The sequence below is a fragment of the Chlamydotis macqueenii genome, chromosome 6 (genome assembly GCF_036417535.1).
Source record: "Chlamydotis macqueenii isolate bChlMac1 chromosome 6, bChlMac1.mat, whole genome shotgun sequence".
In the NCBI taxonomy this organism is placed as follows: domain Eukaryota; kingdom Metazoa; phylum Chordata; class Aves; order Otidiformes; family Otididae; genus Chlamydotis; species Chlamydotis macqueenii.
Window position 1 is genome coordinate 38,507,185 of NC_141561.1, and position 20,034 is coordinate 38,527,218.

The 20,034-nt window shown below is 46.3% G+C and overlaps 1 protein-coding gene across 4 annotated transcripts in view; it reads right to left on the bottom strand.

Moving 5' to 3' along the window:
- The window catches only part of IKZF2 (IKAROS family zinc finger 2), a 106,530-nt gene extending 96,389 nt beyond the window's left edge, over nucleotides 1-10,141 (bottom strand). The window contains exons 1-2 of one of the 4 annotated variants that reach the window (XM_086750688.1): nucleotides 10,093-10,141; nucleotides 9,273-9,377 (exon numbers count right to left, since the gene is read on the bottom strand). In XM_086750688.1, the coding sequence (XP_086606814.1) occupies nucleotides 9,273-9,377; nucleotides 10,093-10,126 (139 nt within the window). In that variant the 5' untranslated portion in view covers nucleotides 10,127-10,141. Of the gene's footprint in view, nucleotides 1-9,272; nucleotides 9,381-10,092 lie in introns of all 4 variants that reach the window. The other 3 variants (XM_086750691.1, XM_086750690.1, XM_086750689.1) reach the window with 3 other exon arrangements.
- Between the last annotated feature and the right edge of the window lie 9,893 nt (nucleotides 10,142-20,034).

The following is a 20,034-nucleotide window of genomic DNA, read 5'->3' on the forward strand; positions in this document are numbered from 1 at the left end:
GTAAAGCCGATACCCCTAATTGTTCCACACAGGTGCCTGGAGATACATCAGACTTACCCTGTGCTGGTAACAAGGTCAAAACAACTGGTAAAGTTGACCCAATTTGGGAAGATTAAACTGTAAAACTATTACACACATCAGTGTCTAGGACATGTCGACATCTGAAAGGTGGTGAGGACTAAGCCATGCTATGAATTTAAGGCCCAAAGGTGTATTCCAAAATATTTCTGTGCAGCAAACTCTGCAGAGGTGCCTGCTCGTCGCAGATTCTCCCAGAGATGCAAGGAGAGAGGCCCCTCACCACCACACTGCACATGCAATACAAAGGCCATGCCTAGGAACAGACAATGAAAAGCAGTATGCAAAACTGCTAATTGATAAGATTTGTTCCCCTTCAGGGGCCATTGCCTGGACAAGGCAAAACAAACACTGCAGGATATCAATTTCTCCAGAAATAAGATGGAAATCCACCAAAACCAAACCCTGTTTTCTTCTTTCGCCTGAGCCTTCTCCCCTTACCACACACCCGGTTGCTAACCAGAAAAAAAAGGTCTTCAATCTGCTGCGACTCTTTCCTGGAAACTTTTAAACCATCCATGACTTAAAGAGAATAGCTCCTCTTCCCCAAATGAATAGACCTCATACCTCTTCTGTGTAAAAAGACTTGCTGTTTTCATACAGAAAGAGGCAACTTCTTTCATTTTCAAGAGAAGGGAATTCACACCATCCTGTTTGCTGCTCGTTGGACAGAAGAGAGTGTTTAATTCACGCTGCTGGAGTTTAAAGGATACACAGATACAGTTACCAAGAGTTCTCTCAGTTTGTGTTTTATGGCTACATCATTACCTCAGAGAGCACACTTGCAAATGGAATCATAAAATGTCCGAAGGCCGAGCTGGGGACTAGGAAAGAGTAGGTGTGAATTCTCGTATGACTGCATACACACGCATTCCCAATTCAAGAGTAATTGCAAGAAAAAGTAACATAGCACAGGTTTCTGCAGCCAGCTTTCTGCACCACTCACCATCGTCACTTTCACGGGCTGAGGGAGTACACGTCCCTCGAGAAAAAAATGGGACAACATCAATGTCTTCTCATGGAATTGGGAGTTTTGGGATGCTGAGGGCAATGCAAGGGAAACATGACTAACAAGGAGCTGAGGAGACTCCAGCCTACTGTTGAAGGTCACAGCATAGATTTAGGACAACACTTCTTTTTTTCAAGTGGAGGAACAAAGGGGTCAAATAAGAAAATATCCCTCAATGGAAACTCAAGCTTTGTCACATATGTGGGTCAACTGCAAACAGAGCACCTCTCTTGTAAGCCCTGCCCAGACCTTCCGTTAGGTGGAGGTGAAACACGGACTGTCTTCCCTGCTTACACAAGAGGAAACTTCATGAGAAAAAAGGTGATAGACGGGATGAGCAAAGAAGGCGAATTGACTTTCTGTGGTTCAGTACCTCCTAGCTTCTCTGAAAACTGCTTCAGTCTTCTACTCCCCAGACAAAGGACCCAACAGCAGCAGCATCAAGACAAGGCTAGGTCTTCTATTCCTACCACGCAAAGCTTCACAGCGAATGGTAGAGCGGAGTCCTCAAAAAGCCTTCTCCAGCCTTTTCCTCCAGGGAAAGGGCTTTTGTTTTCCCCCTAGTATTCCTTTTCTCTCTCCCCTACTGCAGTGACTACACCTGTGCCCAGAAAAGCCTCGCGGGTGGTACAAATGCCTCAGCAGAAAGACAGGGTGAAACAAACCTGTCTATGCAGCTTCTCCAGGTAACACGAAGGCATGGTGGGGAGAATGGAGGTAGCTCTGGAGTGAGTCAGTTGCTTGGTTCATTCCTTGCATAAAACCCACAGCCTACTAAGAAAAGGGGCTCCTACCTGTTTAGGGAGATGATGCTCTTTAAACTCCAATCTTTTTCATTCACCACTGGCTGGTAGCTGCAGATATTCAATCCCTCCACACTAGGGCTGAGAGCAGCCTGGCCCTAGGACCACCAACCACCTACAGGTGTCCCCCCATTCCTGAAGGGGCACAGGGATCTGACCAGCAATCTTGGCTTTGCCAGAGGGGAGAGCAAGAGCCCTGTGACCTCTCTGGTTAGGCCAAACACAGAGCAACCATGAGCTAAAAGAGCAGGTATGATGCGCATGGAGCCCACCACCTCCATGGTGCTGTGCCTTGGCCGCACGGCGTTGAAGGAATAAACCCTGAAACTGGAAAGCACAGTTTAAAAAAAAAGAGGTGTGGAGAAAGCAAAAGTCAGTTAAAAAAAAAAAAAATAAAGAGTTTCTAAGTTTCTAAAGTTTCCAATACACAGAAGTGTAAATGACCTAACAGCACAGAAATTAGGGGGATAAATCAACCCCATGCTTTTCCAGGGAGAGTGCCTCCTGTTTCACAGTACACTCCAACGCGACACCTGTAACACCACTTGCCGGTGACCCCGCCAGGAGCAGGAGCTCCTGCTGGCCTCGCTCTGTCTGGGAGGGATTACAGCTCTTCAAAGCCGCAGGCTGACACAGCGGTGCCAGCAGAAGCCGGTAACGCAGACCTGGCTCCGGATCAAGGGCACATTCTGCTGGGCAGCGCGAAGAGGGGATTGTCCACACAGAGACCTGGTAAGGCTCAGATGTACGGGAAGGGTTACAGCGCTGTGGCTGCTCTAATGTCATCACACCAGAACAGGGTGCTTCAGGACCACCACAGTTACTCCTGCGCGGGACAGGAAACAAGCTACACTGGCATTAAGGTACCTCTGAACACATCTTATTACAGGGCTGCAAAAATTAAACGTACAACAAAAACTAAGCAAAGCAGCTATCATAATAAAACTACTTTTGACAGGGCCAACAACTACTTTTGACACGTAACCACCCAAACCTCCATCCCCAGTGATCTACGGCCTCTGTGATTCAGAATAAAAAGGCAAGAGGAGGGGAAAAACAGCACAGAAACATGAACGGACTCCCCTAGGATGACAAGAGTCGGAAGAAAAACTGGGCCTCTGGTCACCTAGTCCAGAGCCATACCTGTCAAACCTCATCACTTCTCCAAGGTGGATCTCCCAAGGAGTTTCAATCACTGGAATAGCTGAGGAAAAAGCAGAAGAGGGCCACGCCTTTTCCTCCTGCCTAGAAGAGCATTGCTCCTCCAAGGAGCCCTCTTGGCACGGGAAGAACAAGCACTGCTCACCCTCAGTAATGCACAACGATGACACAGGTGGCTGCATTTCAACCTGTAAAACCCAGTCCTGCAAACTGGCGTTTAGCTGGAGGTGAATGGGAAAGAAGCCTTCGCTCCAGTTTCCCAGGAGAAAGTACTCATCGATTTCAACAGGAGAGGCACCTTTCCCCGGATTCAGGGATGGGAAAGGCAGAACGGTCTCTAACGGGTATCTCGTCATCTGTCTGTTATCCAAGTACTGCACTGCAAGCAGGATGAGGATTGCGCTTTTTGTTGGCATGTCTGAAAAGGAACTGAAATTCCAGAAGCAAACGTTGAAAACTTGCTGACTACAAAGCCAGCAAGAGTGTTGTAACAGGGTGTGTACCCAGGAAAGTTAACCGAACCTGACAGTCCAAGAGAATAACAGAAGCTCCCTAAGAAAGGTGTGTGCTGCAACAAAGCCCTGGCAGATGACCTCTCGAGAGACTTCCATCAGAATGAATAAAAACCTATTTAATGAGATTAACTGATCATTTCACTCCACCCTCGTTATAACACTCACCGAGAGAGAGGAATGTTTTCACGGCCGAGTATCTGATTCCATAGGGAATGCCAGAGAGACCGTGACAGAAGATATGAAAAACACACAGAGGAACCCTCCGCTGTTGTAGTGGGAGCTACAGACAGTGGTCACTTAAACACCCAGTAGTTTCAGCGGCTACTGAGTTTTCATCTGCGCACAGAGTTTGTATCAGAGCAGCTATTTCATGGTTCTAACTGTACCAGTGTGAAAAATCTAAGCCGATGTGTACGAAGGTACAACAATCCAAGGTGCATCCCAGCAGGTATTTCATTTGCAGGTAACCTTTTCTTATTTATTTTTTTTTTTTAAGGAAAAAAAAAAAAAAAAAAAAATTTCTGTTTAAAGCCTGATCAGCACCTCTTTTTTTATTATTTTATTTTTTCTCCTTAAACTTCAAGAAAGCTAAACCCATTGGCTAAAACTTTCTTTAGTATTATTCCCTGGCAATTCTTGGAGAGTCTGAGGTTAAAAGACCAAAGCAAAGTCATTACTTCTGTAAGTGTCAAAGTAGCTCACTTCTACCAATTCCCTGCCACACTCTATTGAGCTCATCCCTTATGTCTAAGCTCACCTTGGCGCAGTGCATCTTCACCGCCCTTCAACCTGTACAACCACAGGTATGTCTGTATCAGGCATCATCGTGAAATTCCATAGCCAAGCTCTCTAAAACATCAAACTATCAAGGCTGTAAAGTCAAACACAAAGGACTGGAAGACATCTCAAGTGACTGTCACAAGTCCACCTCCCTGCACTGAGACAGGATCAAAGATACCCGGACCAATGGACACTGCCTACCCTACTCCTCAAAGGCCGATGAGGAAAGAGATTCCTCAGCATCTCGAGGCTGTCCAGTCGAAGTTTTTCACACCACATGCAGTGTTTCATACTTTCCAACATATCTGGAAGAACTGGAGACCTGAATCCCCACTGCGGCTGCCAGAATTCTTCATGCCCCAGCGCATGTCAGGGGAGTGACTGCCTCAAAGCACTAATTCAGTTCCCCCCGTGCAGTCCAGCCCAGCCAGCTTCAACCATCCTCCCTAAAGAAATCCTCCTGCAGAGGCTCAGCCTCCGCCACCTCATCCTACTGAAAAAAAAACACAGACAGAGCCAAAAAGAATCCCAGTGCAAGGTCCAGCCTCACGTGCCTGGGCAGTAGACTCTGGTGATGGCGAGGCTCGTTTGCCGCGTAGCTGACGGATGAAGCAACCTCTAATTTTAGAGTTTCATTCCAAAAAGCAGACTCCACAGTTACATTTCTTTCTCCATACAGATGTGGTGCTTGTACAGCTCCAGTTCATGAAACTTTCTGCTTGGGGCAACGCAACTGTGACAAAACAGGGCTTGCATGACAATTCAGAGTTGAAAACTGAAAGCGTTCAGAAAAAATTGGGGCTTTGAAGTTAAAAAAGAGTGCAACTGATAGTCCATCCCAGTCTACCCCAATCACTGGGAATACAGCATTGGCTACGTTATAATAAGACCTTGTCCAAGTTCTCTTTAAATATTGCTGCTGAGATCACTCACATTCAATGCTCTTGTCCCAATAGCTATCTTGTCAGATAGCGCAATCTTCCCCACCACAGAGAAAATGCAATCGCCTCGATTTTCAGCAACAGTTGTCAGTCAGCAATGCTTATTTTCTTCATAAATTATTTCCCATAACTTAGTAACACTTTAAGCTACTATAAACACATCTTGAAAGCACACCACAATTTTAATCAGTTTCAATCATCAGATGTTGGGTTTGATATTGATGATTGCTCTGACTTTTTTTGTTTAAGGGCTCCTTTTGTCTATGAAAGCAGACATAAGAAAGTTATCTAGGACATTGACTGTAAAGTCTCTAATTTAAGAGAAAATTTCCACTGTCGCTGGCTGTCAGATGCTAATAGCTGCTGGTATTATTTTGCATACGATACCAGGCAAGTGGTCTTAGAGAAGTATTCTCCATCCTATACAAAGGGGTCATCAAGTCAACTAACCCAACAGCTGTGCCTCTGCAGTTTCAAAAAGGGGCTTTCTAAGTCCATTTTAACCGACAGAGGGAAAAAAAGAAAAAAAAAAAATATATATATATATACACACACACACACCTTTAACAACTGTAGTGAGAACTCAGCGTGGTATTATAAGGAGGTGACTGGGAATTATTTCTGTTTAAAGCCTCTTTTATAAGGATTCCCCATCAGCCTTTAATGAGCACACCAGTTCCAATTCAGAGGTTCCTGATCATTTCCAGCCCAGTTCAGCAGGAAGACAGACTGCCTTGAACTCGGTGGGGTCTACAGGAGGGCTCACGGCCATGCAGGGAGCTCTCTAGTACCAACATGAAGTTAATTGAGCGGGCCTTTGACGCCCAGCTCTGGGTGTCAGCCTTTGGAAGAGTTTTCCTACAGCAGATCAGAAGAAAATCTGGACTTCTAGATTTGGGGCTATGTAAACGTATCATTTGTACTCAGCAGGAAGAGTGCTAATTTGTCTTTTGCTGTAGAGGGAAGTGACATAATCTATCAAACTATTCATTCCGACTGTTAACACGTATTTTAAATCTTTGCTTACACAAAACTACAAGAGTATTACAGAACGGAGCATCTGCCAACATACGTACAGTATTCTGCTAAAAGGCAGATACACACCGTAAGGTGTATGCGAGATCATTAGTTAGCTATGACAGGCGATTTACCGTGATTTATCTTCCAGGATCATCTCACTCACAAGGAAAATTGAGCATCAGCCCCATCCATAACCTATACATACCGTCTAGATACTTGAAAATGATAATAGGTTAAAGGATGCAGTAGACAACTCTCCAACACCAGCCAAAATATTTCACCTGAAACCTTTTGGAATAGAACCTGAAAACATCAGTAGCCCAGCCAGAACTCCTACTTAGACGGATTGCCAGGGGCTAATGAACATAGCAAACTCTTTACCTAGCACATAATTTTACTGTTGCTGGGAGAGCACCGCTCAGTCGCTTCGGTACAGATCCAAGAAATTTGCTTCTTCCAGTTCGTCTCTGTTTGAGCCAGATACAAATTAAGGCTAAATTAAGAGCTGTGGTTCAAAACGATTCAACGGAACGCAAGAACAAAGGTCAAAATTTAGATCTCTACCCTGCAGGTGCACATCCTGAGCGCACAGCTAAACAGGGCCATCCACCTCCTGGGGATCACCGGCAACAAAACCAGGAGTTAAATATTTGGGGGCTGATCCATGTACCACCTTATGCACCACCTCCTCCATTAGCAAACTCTACCTAGCCAGAATGACATGTCCTGGGCCAACAGCCGATCAAGTCTCCAGTGACTCTGCTAGAAATCAAACCCTACTGAAATACAACGCAGCCGCTTCCTCCACTTACAACGATGGATGATGGATCAATCCATCAGGACCTACCAAATTCACACATAATATTTCAAACAGCTGTTCCTCCTTACTCTCCCACCCTCCCACCTCCACGTCTCCCTTAAAAATTATATATTAAAAGAAGAAAAAAAAAAAAGTTGCAGGCCCTTGAGTTACTGAACCTTTAAAAGATTTTCCTGTACCCCGCAAAGCTCTAAAGCACAGCCTGGCAATTTAGTCTGCACATGCCAGATTCAAGATTTGGCCAAAAACCTGAAATGAACCAACATAACAGCTGCCACAAAAGCCAACAACCTCTAATCAATACCTTCCATGTTTAAGACAGAACAAACCGCCTCTCTGCAAAACATTCTTAATCCTGCAAAGAGTAAATGAATTACAACGAATTCAAGAAGCTGGAGTTTTGCTTGGCTTAGGAAACCCAGGCAGAGCCCCTAATTTTTCAACAGCAGCACATGCTTAACACAGAGCAGCAGTGATGAAAGCAGTTGAGACACCTGTGAGAGACCAAAAAACACAGCAGGGGGGGGAAAAAAAAAAAAAAATCACCAAGGCTGCAGATACACGTGTGTTGCAAGAACTAACGAAGCTTAAAAACCTTTGAATACGTTAACAAAATGAACAGGAAAATATTTAATGTGTTAAAGCACTTTTGCATGACTTCATCCTACATCTTTTTATTCCCTAATTTGACTCTGGTTTTTAGTCTAGATTATAAAGAAGATTTAAAACAGGGAGCTTTTTTCCCCTTCCAATGAAGGCTTCCCATTAATAAAAAGGAAACAAAGAAAATGAAGAAAGTGAGTAGTAAAACTTTTACAACATAATAAAATACATCAGAATCCCAGTGCAGCAAGATTGGAATTGTCTAAAAATGCTGAATTATGATCGGTTGTCATATAAAGTTCAGTCCAGAGTATTAGCCATCATATTCTCAAGCAACATGTATATAATTGGGAGATCTTCATAATAACCCTGAGTTTTAAAGGCTCATAAAAACTGCGTTTTACTCATAATTTGCAGGGGGAAAGAAGAATTCTTAAAGGAAAGTAACGTCTTTGTCTCCATAAGAAAGACTCTGAAGGCAATACACTGTGTATTTTAAAGCAAGCGACCCTAAAAGCTCTATTTTTTTTCTTTCACAGTTTGTGGTGGGTTATTGTACAAACACTCCATTTAAAAAGATAAATACCTATCTATAGCACACACACTAGCCAGAAAATCAGTATCACAGAGAGGAACCCTCTGAAAGTACATCAGAAACAAAGCATGTTACGTTATTTCTGAGTACAAGTACAGAGTTACTTTAAGGGAAATAGCTTGATGTAACCTTGTAACCAACGGCAAAAAAAAAGCCATGGCACTCACACACACACACACAGAGAAAATAAAGGGTGTTGGTTTTACGAAATGTGTGTAAACTACATCTATCCACCTCCAAAACATAGCATTAAAATAATTATAAAAATATTCCGAACACTTGAAACTCTGGGTAGACTCCCAAATGCCTCTGCATTTTCTCAATTTCTCACTTGACATCCTAAAACAAAATCCTTTCAGTTTCTTAGCGAGTCAGCTACCGAGTGCCACAACTCCAGCTCTCCCAGCCGCTCTTAGACTTGCCAAGGCAAAGCCGAGGTAACGAACAGGATGCTGAAGTTTCTATACGGAACAGCAAAACACAACCTGCCACCAAACCCAGATATTTTGACTTTATACTTCAGCCAGAGTAAAGCCCTTTTGTAAATAAAATGTGTTTGTTTTCAAATGAAGCTACTTCAGGCTGTTTTGGGAAGCAGAGTAAGTAAGAGTAACAACAATTTCCATTTGGATTTCAAAACCTGCTGAAACAAACCCAGCACACGTCAAGCCTAGTGTTTTCCTACCTGGAACAGGTAAGGACCAGCTCTCAAATGCCACCTTGGGATAGTTCAGACTAGTAATCCCATTCATGTTTAGATGAGGCACCAGCATGAACGAGAAAGTAAAGGGGAAAAAAAAAAAAAAAAAATTCTACTCTGTCCTTGTCTTCTTTTATAAGCAATGCCCACAGCAGTGGTTCAGACGCGGAAAGCAAGCCGAGGACCCGGAGGACCAGACTAAGGCAAACGCGCTGCTAGAGAGAAACAGGTTGAAGAGGAGACTTACTGCTTGCCATGTGACCGGGGGAGGTATGCTGCCCATTGGGTGTGCTCGAGGTGAGGTCAATGGCCATGCCGGAGTGCTCCCTTTCGGGCGAAAGCTCATTGTCACCTGCTTTCACAAAACAAGCCCCCCGTAAGTTTCCATCCCCTTCTTCAGCAGAGTAACACAACGATTAAAAAAGTCCAGCTGGCTCGCTCCCTTCCCTCTTTTATCAGCAGGGTCTTCCACAGCCTGTGGAGACCAGGCTCTCCGTGGCCACAAGTGAACGTTTGACTCACTGATTTTTAAAAGCCCCCTCAAACCTACTGTCACCACCTGTGACAAACCTTGTCCCAGCTGCTTTGTCTCAGGAGAACTTAGGATTACTTTTCCATTTGCAGACACGAAGAGCCGGGGCTGGGCAGAAGACTGACACAGTACTTCACAGTAAAACCTTCCCCCCACAAAGCTCTCAGTTACCTGACAGCTAAACAAAGCACTTCAACTGAGACGTTTTTGCCCTGACACAGAAAACAGGAGAAATGCATAGTGAAAGGCATAAAAAGTTTTTGGCTGCAATCTGAATTTCTGGAGATGATGAACACTCTCCCATTTGCAAAGTTCATTCATCCTCAACAAGTACTTAAACCTAGAGCTACTCACCCATGCACCCATCCCCGCGCGTTTTTCAGTCATATGCAGAGTTTACAATTAAAAGCTGTTAAATTCAGCATCACCTCCAAGCAAAGACCATACACAACGAAAGTTTCAGGTGTCTGCATTATAGAAGGGATAGTGGGAAAAGGAAAGTAATTCAGAATAATCAAATGAAATGACTACTTACATGTTATATATCCATCAGCAGCCTCTGCTTCCATAGTCAAAGTGCAGTGCTGCAAGGCAGAAAAGTATACCCTCAAAGACGCCTGTCAGTATCAACCATTAAACGATTAAACTTACTTACAGCCCTAAGTAGTTGCCCATTTTACTGCTGTTGCAACCCTTGCCTCAAGAAACACACAGGTGTACTGCATGTGCTTATCTGCAAATCACTGAACTCTTCCAGCAAATGGTGAGAGAAATTCAGCTGCCTCCCGGGTAGGCAGCACTGGGATCCTCTTCGTCTGACTGTACCCTTCTCTGTCCCCAACTCACATTTTTACCTCATCTGAGAGGTTTTTTTTCCCTGACTTTCCACTTGTTTTGTTCAAGCCGGGATGGTAATGCTTTATCAATTACCAGCTCTCGCAGCCAGAACAGACTTGGAGGAGATGGGTACAATTAACAATTGCTCTTTTCACACGCACTCCAAGAGGCTCCATCCCGATCTAAGCAAAATAAAGCCTTCCCATGTCCATTCCCCTTCCAGAGAGTTATTACAACTCTTTGTCTCACACCACTGTACGCGCACACGCACCTGTACAGGCACCTGTTCCCTCTAACCCTATTTATCTGCCACAGCATGGGGCCAAACGTCACACTTAATACTCCCAGATCATGCATTTTGTGGCGTGAAGCAATCTTAAAGTTTCTGGAAGCACTTTGCTGACACAGAACAAGCTATTACTTTCCAGAAACCCAAGTAACTGTATAGAATGACACCCCCTAGCTATCATTTGATATATATTGAGGAAAAAGAAAAATGTAAAAAAAAAAAAAAAAAAAAAAAAAAAGAGAGATCAATAATCATAACTATGTTCTTTTAAGTGGAAAAGTTAAGAATCTGACATGACCAGAGGAGAATTTTATTTCCTCTCTCCCTCTACGGCCTCTTTTTTTGCCTTTAGTTTCAAAACTCTCACTGCACCAGGCAGCTAAATTATTCACAATGAGCCATTTCTGTATTGATCGCCAAGTATATTTAGCCCTGGCTCCTGGAATTTCTCCATTACTTACTGGAAAACAGGCAGCTTCACTTCTTGTCTCCAAAACCACTTCCCTCCCCCTCCCTTAACCCGCTTTCCTCTCCCCCCCACACCGCCTTTCCCCCAATAAATAAATACTTTTCTCTGTGCTCTTCTTTGGTATAAAGCAGATCAAATTCCCAAGGCATTCAGCACATAACACTTAAATTTCAACCTGCCCAGCTGCTACCAAACTCTCTTCAATTACTGATTTTTCACATGAGTCTTAAAAAGAAATCTCAAAAAAAAAAAAAAGTTTTGAAAATAGGTAAGCCGCTTCCTCAAGCCCTTCAAAATTACCTTCTCTTCCCCCTAGTCCAGGTAGGCAGGCACACACTGAGAAAAAGAAAGAAACATCAGAAGCAACAGGGAAAGATCATCCCAGCCAATGAAGTGGAAGGAAAGAAAGGGGAGGAAGGGAGGAGGAAGAGAAAGGAAGACAAAAAAGAAACACAGAAACATCCACAACCGAAATTAAAACACGGTTTGATTTTTATTTTTTATTTCTTCAAGAGGAGGGAAGGAGGGGGGAGAGGAGGGGGGAAAGAAAAAGTTTGGTCACCATTTTTAGGCTGGTGATGACAAATCCCAGCTACTAAGCCTCCCTCTCCACAACGAACGGAGACAGAGAGTTTTGCTGGGGCTGAAGACACAGCGAGATGGGGAAAGTTTAAAAAAAAAAAAAATTAAAAAAGAGAGGAAAGGAGAGAGATGGAGGGGAGGGGGGAAGAGGGGAGAGAAAGCCGCCCCCGGCACTTACAGGTGGGGCATGCGGAGCCGGGCAGCCCCGGGATGAGCCGGCGGGGAGACTCGCTCAGGAACGGCACATAGTGTGAAGGAAGATGAAGAACAGAAAAAAAAAAAAAAAAAAAAGAAGGAGAGGGGAGAGGGAGGGAGGTCAGCCGGTGCTACAGCAATGCGATTAACCGGCGGGGAGAGACAGAGAGAGAAAAACTTGATCCACCGGTTCCTTACGAATCGGCAGGGAAACGGGGGGAGAGGAGGGGATGATGTGGGGAGGGACAGGGTGAGGGGGGACCCCGGCACACACGCTCACACCCCACGCAGGAAACCTAGGCCAACTTCCCCGGAGCGCTGCCCCGGCCCTGGGCGACAGCGGGCTCCGCGCCTCATCCCCGCCCAGACCACAACCTGTCAAAGTCATGGAAGTCCTGCCTCATTTTTACAGTTTATCCCATTTCCCCCCCCTTTCCCCACCCCCCCCGGCCCCATCAGGCCGCAGCCCCCCGGGCGCGGAGGGAAATGGCAGTTGGGGCCGGGGCGGGCTAACGGAGCCAACACCCCCCCCCCCCCGCCTAACCATGGGTTGGGGAGCGGGGGGGGCTTGGTCTGGTTTCATTTTTGGGCAAACAGCAACAAGTCCTCGGAGCCCACCGGCGCCTGCAGAACCGCACTTGGGTCGGGGACCCCTCCGCACGCAGACAGACAGACAGACAGACAGAGCCCCGCCGTCCCCGCAGCCGCCTCGCCCGCCGGGAGACCGAGGGGAGGTGAGGGGTTGGGGGGAAGGGGGGGGTGCGGGGAAAGAGAGAGAGAAAAAAAAAAAAAAAAAAGGAAATAAAAAGAAGCCAGGCGCAGATTTACCTCAGCCGCGCAGGCAGTGAATCACTTCCATCACCCTTTTGTTTGTGTTTTTATTAGTGTCGGCTCCCCGCGCCCGGGGGAGGTGTGTTTGTGCAGGGCAGTTGGCAGTGGGAACTAAGGCAGCGGAGCGGTAGCTAAGGGTAATCCTGCTCCCACTTCCTCCATCTTCAGCGAGCGGGGTTAGCCTGGGACAGCTGGTCAAACCCCGAGAAACCGATCCGCCGGCGGCCGCCCGCCCGCGCTCCCTGACACACATACGCGCACTCACACACACACACATACACACACACACAGAGAGAGAGAGAGACGCGCGCAACCGGGGCCGCTCAGCGCGCTCGGCAATCGATTAGAGGACAAGTGCCGCCACCGCCGCCTGCGCCCCGCGCCTCACGCGGACAGACACAGGCGGACGGACACAGGCGAGGCGGCCGGGCGGGAGGGCGGCCGCGCGCGCGCGCGCCGCCTCCCTGCAGGGCAACCGCCGCCCTCGCGCGCCCCCCCTCCCGCGCTTCTTCTTCCCGCCTCACCGGGCCACCCCCTCCCCGTCCCCCCCCCCCATTCCCGCTCCTCCTCCTCCCCTGAAGAGCGGCCGCCGCTGGGCCGCCGCCGCCGGTGGAGTCATGATTCAGCACTTCTATTTATAACCGGCGGGAGGGTGCCCAGCGCCCCCCGCCCCGCCGCTACCCGTTGGTGGCGGGGGGGGGGAAGGAAACGGCGTGAAGGCGGAGGGGAAAGGCCCGGAGCCGCCGCCCCCCCCCCCTCACCGAGCAGTCAGCCGGTACACCCGAGGTAATTTTTGCCGTTTTGCCCTCGTTACGCCCGGCTGAAATAAAAGCCTTTCCGCGCCGTTTCCCGCCCTCCCCTTTCCCGCCTCACGGCCCGCACGCGCCGCAGCCCCAGCCCCAGCCGGGGGCATCCGGACGGCACCGGCGGTGAAGGCTCGGTGCGTTCTCCCCCCTCCCTGCACCCGGTAGGACGCCATCCTCCTTTTTTTTTTTTTTTTTTTTTCCTCTTCCCTTTCGAGCATCTCTTCGTCGAAGCTGGATCGCGGGAGGCTGGTGGCAGCGGTAATACCGTTATTAGGCACCAGGGTTAACGGCCCATGGAGAAGCTGTGGTTGTGTCATGCCTTACCTACACAGATATTATTCAATTTTAATTTGGAAAGTTAACCACACAAACACTAGGAAGCGTCAGAATTCAGGCTGCACATAAACCCCTGAGCCCTTTCACCCAACAGAGCAGCCAACAGGAATAACAGGGAATTATCCTTTTTTTTCACCAATACCAAACAGGTACAACACACCTTTGGCTCTTGAGTTTCAGCCAAGAGCACCTCCATCACTCCATACCCACGTTCTTTGTGTATCAAGAGCCTGCAAAAGCTCTGGGTACCCATAAGTTCTGCTTTCCAGCAAAATCAAAACAGCAGCCTTAACTCTTGCTCCAGCTACACGGGAGCACAATACTGTTGTTAGCAGCAGTAAAGTAAAACTTGGGTTTTATTAGCTCGGCCACTTCACATCAAATGACCTTCTGCTTTATAGTGGCAGAGCCACACTACCCTGAGAGAGGGAGACAAACTCCACTTTTAACAATACATTAAATTATCAGCCAGCCAAAGAGACTGAAGTTAACAGACAGCTCTCTCCCCAGCACTACAAATTTTAGCCAATTAGTCATTACACCACATCTGTGAAGTGGGTTAATTTAACTCTTCTCATTTTGCATAGGAAGGAGGCAGAAAGGTTGGGGGACTGGCCCAAGGCCACAAAGAGCACTCAGAGCTGAGCCTAGAAAGCAGACTTCGTTTCCCACGCCTACGTTTCAGCGACTAGAATTGGCTTGCCTACATCAGAAAATAGACTGGCATAGCTATAGCTGTGTAATTATACCGTAACAGTTTATGCCGGAATAACTCTCCTTGCGGACATTCTCCTCCAGATGGAAAGTGACTTCCCAAAAGCTGTCCAAAGGAATTCACTCAGCAGCACACACTTCGGGTTTTGCCTTTTTGGGGGGACAAAATTCCCCAAGGTGTGGGTCTCTGCAGCATTTTGAAGCTTTTGATCACTTTTACAGACCACTGAAAAGCAGGGACAAATGCAAAGCATGTCATTGAAACACTACAAATCTCATTGTCAAGATTTTTATGGCCCTTTTCATCAAAATGTTGAAAACTGAAGGCGTCCAGCTGGCTGTCCTTACAGGTAATAATTTAATAGCTAACAGCTTTTCTCCCAAAGCTGCTGGAACCTGCTTGAGCCATGGAAGCTGATGGGAAAAGCCAGATCCATCCTCTACAGTAATTTCTGATTTTTTAATCCTGCTGCTCCGTAAGCTTTCAAAACCAAATGAAGCTGTGAAAATAAGGAGGGACTGAAGGAAAAGTAAGGGACAGGGAACAAAGTGAAAGGATTTGCCTTTGAAAATAGTCTTGTCAACTCCAAAGACGGCAGAGATGAGTGCATCTTCACTACAGCAACACGGGGCTGAATCACTGGTTTCAATGCAAACTGAGCTCGGGGGCTGCAGCAAGAGCTCCACGGTGATTAACATCAACAACACACCTACCCTCAAGTGATACTCAGCAGAGCGGCTGTGATGATCTTGAGGATCAGGAGACCAGAGCTCACACCCAACCACGGTCAGAGGTCCACCACGCAATTTCAGCCAAGTCATTATTTCTCTGCGTTTCAGTTCTCCATTTCTAGAATGCAGCAAATAATGCGATGAGAGTTTTCCTTCTGCCGAGCAGCGCCCCAGGAGCGATTCTCGGCTTTGCCATGGACTTCTGCCACATTACAGAGGTCACTTCAGCACACCTCTGGAAGAGCCATTTCTGGAGCTCCTCCAAGCCTGGTGAGCAGCCCTTTCCCCTTCCATTTCCACCCACAAGACCTAAGCAGCCTTCACACAGCCCCACCTGCCCTGGGACAGCGTCCTGCCACACGAGCCCAGCTGCCCCAGGTATCACAGCTACCCTTGAGACCCATGACGTCCCCACAGGCATTCGCTCAGTCTCCACGGGCCTCGGTTCTCCTCCTGGGTGCTGGAGGTAACATAGATCCTCCATCTCACAGGGACCCTGGGAGGAGAATTTAATTCCTCATCATGTGTCAGTAAGGTGCTTTGACAGGTCAGTGATGGGCTCAGCCTGTTTTCAGTTAAATATTTAAACATTTAACCCCTATATAGATGTGCATATGCATGTGTGTGAGAATTATTAGCCAAAAAAAACCCATAATGCTTTTAATGTAAGTTTTGGTTCAAATTATCCAAGTCTCCTTTTTTATATGCCTGTATAAGGTCAAGGTATTCTAGGAGATCACTCCCAAAAAGCTTCTATTAGGTATTCACATAAACAGTAGCTCATCACACCATAATCTCTGGAATTATTTATATTTAGCAAATTTAAATAAACACATCTAACACACTATTGCCTTGGACAGCTACAAACACCACAGAGCGGCAGACGCCTGCATCATCTTTCTTGCTTTAGACTGAACCCTCTCTTCTCTACCCGCAGAAGGGGCACTTTGAAGACTAACTGGATCAAATCCCAGCATACTTTGAAGGGGACAAACGTAGACCTTTCTTTACTTCACTGTGCGTGGGGCAATCTAAAAACCATATAAGCACTAATCTATTCATTATTCTATCTCCTCCTCTTTACTACAGTAAAGCACTGTTTTATGCTTATATGCATCAAATAAAGAGGCCTATAAAGAAAATAATGAACATCCTTGAATATCTTCCGAGCACACCCTATTAATTTTATAAAGGACACAGCATACTGTACCCCTTGTATTTCACCAAGATAAAAGCCTATAGATTAATTCCTATTAAAACAGTTGGTATTTTCAGGACATGCAGATGTAATTTATGGAGAGGCACAATACTCATAATAGCTCAAAGGCCACAGAAACTGTAGATCTGTGTCTGTTACTGTAGTTGTACAGGCATTCATTGTACAGAGAGCAGTTGAAAAGGCAGAGTATGTAATCTGAATACTAAATTTGTGAATAGTTTCTCACTCAGGCTGGTTAGGCTTTTCAAGAGCAGCGGATGCTTTGTGGGGGGGACTTCGTAAAACATTCTGCTAATATATCACACGGTTGCTGTATTTTCTTCCCTTATATTTACTCTTAGAGCTTTACACTGGAAGATACAATATTTGATTCTTAACAGGGCCCCAGCTCCTGCTCTGTACTCACCACCTGAATTGAGTGTGCTCCGTGTGAGACAATTTTCACACCAAATACTTCTTCCTGCTTCTATAAAGTGGACAGCTTTAGGTGTATATAACCCAGAAGTACACAAGAAACAAAGATCCTTTCCCTCACCCACTTGTACTCCAATTGCTATATCCAAGTTACTGGGAAAATAGTATTATATTTTCTGGTTTATTATCAATAATAAAAGTGTATGGGTTTTCTCTTTTATTATAGAGATATAAATGTATACGGATATATCATTTATGAGGAAGGGCAATTCTAAAGTGTCCTAACAAAATTTAATTACGACACAAGCTACTAACAGAGAAGCCTTGAGCCTAGGATCATTTTTATTCTTTGCTTGTACAGCACCTAGCACAATGAGGATTTATGCATGACCTAGCTTCCCACTTAGTACTTCAACAAAAATAAGAATTAACACTTGCTTTGCTTATGGCTGCAAATCTCAGTACTAACAGAATTACACACATCCAACCCTGAACAGTGAACAACACGGAATTACGAAGTTCACGAAGCAGCTGATACAAAAGTGTGCTGGATCTATTTATATTCCTGGGGCTGCTGCAGGCATTTAGGCAGAGAGACTGTTGTTACTTGAGCTCAAATTTGGCAAAATTATAGGTGTCAATCATGTTGAGTATTGCAAAGTACCAGGGAACATTCAGTGACAAACGACCAGGCTCATGGCTTTGCAACTTCTGAAAATTTGGTGGGAATGGAGTTCTTCCATTTCTCTAGGACAGGATTAACATCAAGGCTGAATCTCAAAAGGTCCAAAGTTACCATTTGGGTTTGAAGGGGCTTCTACAATGCAGAAGACTTCTACCAAATTAGGCTGCAAACATCACGAGAGCATGTCTTGTAAGGTTTCTGACACTTACCTTCCAGGTTCAACCTGATATACTACAGCGATACTCATAGTTCTCATCTTGGGTGAAGTACAGAATAGACAAGACCACCCTGTGCATACATTTCTGAACTTGAAAAGAGTTTCCACTACAGCTCTTTAAAGCTTAGCAAAGAATTGAGGACTAAGGACATTTTTTCTTTGAATCCAACCTACCTGTAAGTGCATAACATGAGCCAGTTGCTCCCTGGGGCCCAGGAGCCACAGAGATGCCCCAGGCCAGCGCAGCAGGAACCTCACCAACCAGGGTCCATCCCACAACCCCCAGCAAGGTAGCAGGGCAGGCCAGAGATGGCGGCCAGCTCTAACCAAGAGCTCTGATCTCCAGGCAAGCCTGCAATGATGAGGCAGGTCTGAGGTCAAGCCAGGAAGTCAATCTGCAGATCAGGACCATGGCTAGGCAGCAGCACAACTATAGCCAAGCAGGACACCAGTGCTCCCCAGACATGGCCCAAACAAAGAGCAAGGCATGGGGCTGAGCTTAAATGGGCTCCTGGCCCAATGGCAGGAGTGTGGGTGGAGGCCCCAGCTGAGGTTGATCAGGGTCATTAAGGGCTGTCAGTGCCTTCAGGGTCCCTTGCAGGTCTCCCCAGAAGTTAAACAGGCTGTTTTCCCTCATTCTACCTGGGTGGTTGCATGATTTTCTGCAGGGTCCTAGGGCCTGTGTTCAAAACACTTGAAGAATGTCCTGTTTATTCACTTCACTCCTCACGTGCCACATCTCCAAAACCACCACCACCCCTGTTCAGCATGCGTAGCTACATTTACTGGTGTGTGCTTTACCCTCCTTAGTCCTTGTCCCTATTCATTCACCGCTTTACCAGCATCATGCTGGTGCTTGTAGGGAGCCGGGGAGAGGCAGCGGTGCTGGGTCGAAAAATGGTTGCTGTGGTGGTCAGGGACTAAACAGCTCAAGCATCTTGCAGGCCAGGGGAGCATGCATCCTGAGTCAGCGTGCAGGACCACCTCTGCAACGAGCGCGGGTGTGAAAAGCTGCCATCCAAACAAGGCTTTTGATCATTGCAGAAATGGTGTGTCGTCAGAGTCTCCCGAGTAACGAAGTCAGAACATAAAATTGTCTGAGAAAACAAAAACGCCCAGCCCTCCACCTCCAGAAGTGGCACAGCTGAGCCAAAGGCTGACACTCCCTCATCTCAGAGGTGAAGGACAGCCAGGGGCCTAAGCTGAAGTCTGCATGGCGGATGGCTCACCTTCAGTGCCTTGCTTCGGAGGAGGACACTCATTTCCCCCTCCATTTACAAGGGGTGTGCTGCTCTAGGCACCTTGTTTGGCCTCCTATTCCTCGGCTGCCTCTGAAGTCTGTGGAAAAGACCAGTGTGTCAGGATTGCAACTCCAAGAACCAAAATTAGGTTCCTGCTTGTCATCACTCTCCAGAGGAGCATTTATTTCTCTGGTGACTACACAGGGAGGCTGGAGATACCAGCCGGCTAAATCGGTTACTCACAGTGGGTGAATATCCCCGTTCATACTTCTGTTCTTCACCTAGAAAATAAAGCTGATAGTGTTTCCTCTCCTCTGTCAGCTGTGTTGAGAATCAGGAACACCTCAGCAAGAGGGGCAGGGACTCAGATACGGCTGTGATGGAGGCCGTGCGAGGGTGCGAGAGAGAGATTTGAAAAACAGGGGTTCTGTGTGCCTCTTTTTGTGCCCATAAGCAAAGTGTCATCACAGAGGTGTCCTGGTGTTTGATTGCGAAAATACAGCCACCTTAAATTAACTGGCCACATAATCAGTTTTAAAGTGGAGCCAGGTTAACTTTGATGAACCACAAGCAACAATTCAGATCATAAAAATAAAACATTAGCATCTTTTTACGCTCCTCTCGGTGTCACATGAAACAACGCTTGACCACAGCCTTTTAAGGCTACATGTTAATTTTTATTGCGGAGCATTCCGCTGTCTCACTCCAGCAAGCAGAGCTGATGGGAATGCTCCACAGCCTTTTTTTTTTAACGGTAGAGGATTTTGAGTAAAACATTTGAAACATTTTTCAAAGTTTTATTTATTATTCTTATTTTACCCCAGGAAAGGAATAACATTTCTCTACATCCAGACATTACCCACACATAACTGTGCAAGCAAAGATGACAGAACTTCATTCTTGTGGTTTG